Source organism: Eurypyga helias, unplaced genomic scaffold (assembly GCF_000690775.1).
Source record: "Eurypyga helias isolate BGI_N326 unplaced genomic scaffold, ASM69077v1 scaffold9606, whole genome shotgun sequence".
Lineage (NCBI taxonomy): Eukaryota > Metazoa > Chordata > Aves > Eurypygiformes > Eurypygidae > Eurypyga > Eurypyga helias.
This window is the reverse complement of record NW_010257219.1, coordinates 335-4,127: the sequence shown is the minus strand read 5'-3', so window position 1 is coordinate 4,127 and position 3,793 is coordinate 335. Positions and strand designations below refer to the sequence as shown.

At 42.8% G+C, this 3,793-nt stretch overlaps 1 protein-coding gene across 1 annotated transcript in view; it reads left to right on the top strand.

Annotated features, from left to right (window-relative positions):
- Positions 1–3,236, top strand: part of CTNNAL1 (catenin (cadherin-associated protein), alpha-like 1) — a gene marked incomplete at its 3' end in the record, with an annotated part of 50,218 nt that extends 46,982 nt beyond the window's left edge. Inside the window, exons 13-17 of the mRNA XM_010153942.1 lie at positions 1,340–1,390; positions 1,492–1,646; positions 2,406–2,454; positions 2,921–2,977; positions 3,117–3,236. Of these exons, the coding sequence (XP_010152244.1) occupies positions 1,340–1,390; positions 1,492–1,646; positions 2,406–2,454; positions 2,921–2,977; positions 3,117–3,236 (432 nt within the window). The remainder of the gene's footprint in view (positions 1–1,339; positions 1,391–1,491; positions 1,647–2,405; positions 2,455–2,920; positions 2,978–3,116) is intronic.
- Between the last annotated feature and the right edge of the window lie 557 nt (positions 3,237–3,793).

The window sequence follows — 3,793 nt, the reverse complement described above, 5'->3', positions numbered from 1 at the left end:
AAAGGGAAATAGAAAAGGTCATGCGTTATGAATCCAGTCTGTGGATTTAAATAGAACGTAATGTTAGGCTGGGTGAACATGGGTGAATTTCACCGTTACGGAGCTCAATACTGAGGCTGGAAAACAGGTTGGTTCGGTAGCTTTTGATAGGGATACTTTCCCTCACCGGTTTGACTAAACTAAATAGCTTCTGGTCCTCGGCCAGAATATAATAAAGGAGAGGTTTGAAGTCAGACTCTTATTGATTCATCTGCCTTCCAAAAATACTTCCAATAAAAACTTTGTTCCCAGGATTTAAACAGCTCTGCTTTGTTGTCATTTGAAAGGTTGCTGCTGCCTTTTGAATCTTGAGATGCATAGATTTGGGGGAGTTATGACTAACAGACAATTTGGAAGTAGGCAGGAAATGTAGATTGCATCCATGAGACAACAGAGTTTGTTCCCAGAGTAATTTCTTGGCCTAACACACATTAACCTTTGGAAATGCCTCTCAGCCCAGCGCTGTGACTCGGTGCTGCCTCTTCTCTCCCTGCTGCCAACGGTGTCTGCTGTGCCCTGTCTAAAACATGATAAAAATTGATCTGAAACAAATCATGTGTTACTCCGTGTGTGTGTGTAGCAGTTGGCAAGTTGTGCCTCATCAGGTATTCCGCTCGTCAGGACTGCTCATTGTTGTCTCATCTGAGCCAATATTTGGCTTGCAGCCAGGCTGGTGTTTGGATTGTTTATGGGTTTCCTTCTTTTACTGAGGACATGGAGAGATCAAAAGTCTCAGTATTTGTTTCCAGCTACTTCAGCAAAGTGACACAGTGTAATCAGCTGCGTCATCACCACACCAGCATTCATGTGGGTTGTACCCTACAGCAGTGGCTAAACAGATTTCCAAGTCCCTCTTACATCAGTATTTTAGGTGGAAAAATCAGTGCAGTAGCACTGCGCCGATTGTCAGAGATGACTGGAAAATCATCAGAGACTGTTGATTTAGTCCCAAGTATTACTGAGGATTTAGAGGGCAAGGAGAAGAGATGGCACTGCATGAGGAGGTGGAGTCTGAGAACTGTGGAAGAGGTCTTTTCCTTGAATCTTTTGATTCAAGGAAATTTAGAGATTTAGAGATTCCTTGAATCTCGGTCTGTAGGCGGAGATCCTGTTTGTGGTGCTATTTCGTAAGGACAGGCAGTTCAGAACAGGTTCTCAGCTTCTACTGAGAAGTTTCCCTGAGCCACTGGAACTCTCCTGCAAAGTCTACATCCAACTATACAGCCACCTCTGATGATCTGTTAGTAAAATGGCTGCCAATTCCTTTCATTTAAAGCATATTATTTTTTGTTTGAAACAGAAGCATAATGCAAATCTGAAGCCATTAAAGCCGGTCAAACTAGACACTGAGGTAAGTCGTCATCATTTCAGTGGATTTTTTTTTTAAATTACTTTTTCCTCTTGTCTGAAGAATGTGTTTTCAAGTGCCATCAATCTGGTTCCCGTTTACAGGAGCAGGCGAAAATTGCAAAACTTGGGTTAGAATTGCATCTGCTCACATCCGATGTGGATTCTGAGATGGAGAAATGGGAGGATCAAGAGAACGAGGTTGTGCAGCGCGGACAAGGCATGTCAAGTATGGCCTACTCCATGTATTTATTCACCAGGTGAGTACATGCCAGCAGCATATGTCGGAGGGGACAAGAGCAGGAACAGTGTGCATAAGAAGTAAGAAAAGTTCATTTTCAGGGTATAATGATTAGGACACGTTCAGAAAGGAGCTTTAATTTCTATCCTTACACTTTATAAATTCTTATAAACTTCTAAGCTGTTTAATAATAAAGTGAAGGTGGGGGGTTTTTTAAATAAATGCTAAACACCTGTGTTGTTGCAGAAGAGCTATTTAAGTGTCTCTTGGCTACAGACAACATTTTAAGAAGCATGTTCATAAATCCTTTCAGAATTAAGGACACTAAAGCACAGGTGCACAGCTGTAGGTTAGAACTGACTGACCGTTGCTGCGCTTGGAGGTGGTGGTCTGAAATTTGCCCGTGCAATGTCAGCTTTCTTATTAAAAAACCACCCTAGATTCTTCCTCTAAGAGTTGAGATTTTTCTTGCCTAGTATTCCAATAATGCTCAGTGTGCCAGAGACAGGGATTTCTTTCCCTGTTCAGCTGATGAGAACTGAACTATCTGTACTTTCCCAACAGTGCTCTAGCCACGGAGCTGCGTATGTCATACGTTGAAATGCAGTTCCCTGTAGTAAGTTATCCTAGCACACGGTATCCTCTAAGAGAGCGATACTTTACAGTTCAGTGGTGTGAACCGAGGGTGAGAGACACACTGTAAGTTGTGCAGGTAGCAGGGAGAATAATCTGGGAGTCTATACATGGCATATATTCTGTCTTCATTATTTCCCCACAGAGGAGAAGGACTTCTGAAAACTACTCAAGACTTATTTCATCAAGCAGAGGTAATATATTCTTTAACAAAACGGGAGTTAGGGACTCTGAAGAACAGTGTTCTTCAAGAACACAAAAAATAATTGGAAGCCAGGTTTTTTTATACAGAATCATAGAGTAATTTAGGTTGGAAAAGACCGTTAAGACCACCAAGTTCAACCGTTAACCCAACACTGCTGATACCACCACTAAACCATGTCCCTAAGCCCCTCGTCCATGTCTGTTAAATCCCCCCAGGGATTTATATGTAAAGGGAAAGCCCTTCAACTTTGATTATCTGGAGGAATGACAGTTTATGGTGTAGCTTGTTATTTCAGAAGTCACTGCAAACTGCTGACACTTCAATTAAAAGTGTATACCACAGTCACAGACATTTCCTGCTGCCTTTTTACGTTATAGCACACTATTTATTACAACAAGAAGGAAAAAGAGCCTCATCTGTGGTTCATTTTGTTACGTGCTTTCTCCCCCTTTCAGATTTTTGCTACAGAGGGCACAAAGCTTGCTTCAGCTCTTCATGCCTTTTCTGATCAGGTGATGCATGGCCTCTAAACCCCCTCATTCAGCTTCACTGGCGGTAACTGCTGGGAAGCTGGTTGTGTTACCTCCCCTGTTAACTTAATACTGGAGTCTTTAACACAGAGTGGGTTTGTCTTCCTGAAACACCTTTCAGGTACACGACGATGACAAACCTTTGCTTCTATTGGAGGCTGAAAAACTGATCTCTCTGTGCAAGCAGCTCCAGATAACAGCTAAAGCTTCCGTTCAGGGTAAAAGTGCTACATTTGCAAAGGTAAGGTAAAAACTGTATATTCCTGAAAGTAAGACCTGACTTGTTTTGAACTGTAGTAACTTAACTAATTTTTATGTTCCTGTTAAAATATGAAACGGTTCGTGACAGCTGAACTTCTCAGATTGGCAGAGGACCATAAAAATTCATAAGTACAAAATTGAACGCTGCTGTGCAGTATGTCATCGTCGCTGCTGCTTATGCAGAAGGGGAATTTACTTCCACTTAACGTGTTTTGAGAAGCTGATGTGTGCAGTGGAAAGGAGGAGCCCTAACAGCTGTTCCTCTGGCTGAAAATGGTTTGTCTGTTGGGACATCCCTCACTGGTAACTGTAATCCAAGCTACAGGGGCAGTCACTATCTTGTCTTGGGAGGGGATCTTCTTCAGCACAGGTGCTGCTGCTTTCCAGCCACCTTTTTTTTTTTTTCCTCTTCCCCACTACCCGAGAAGGGCTCCAGCAAAGTCTAGCCTGACCTGAGCCCCTCATTCACGCAGAGTTTGACAGGAGGCAAAATACGGTGCACTGGCACCCAGCATACATGCAAGCCTGCTGGTGCAC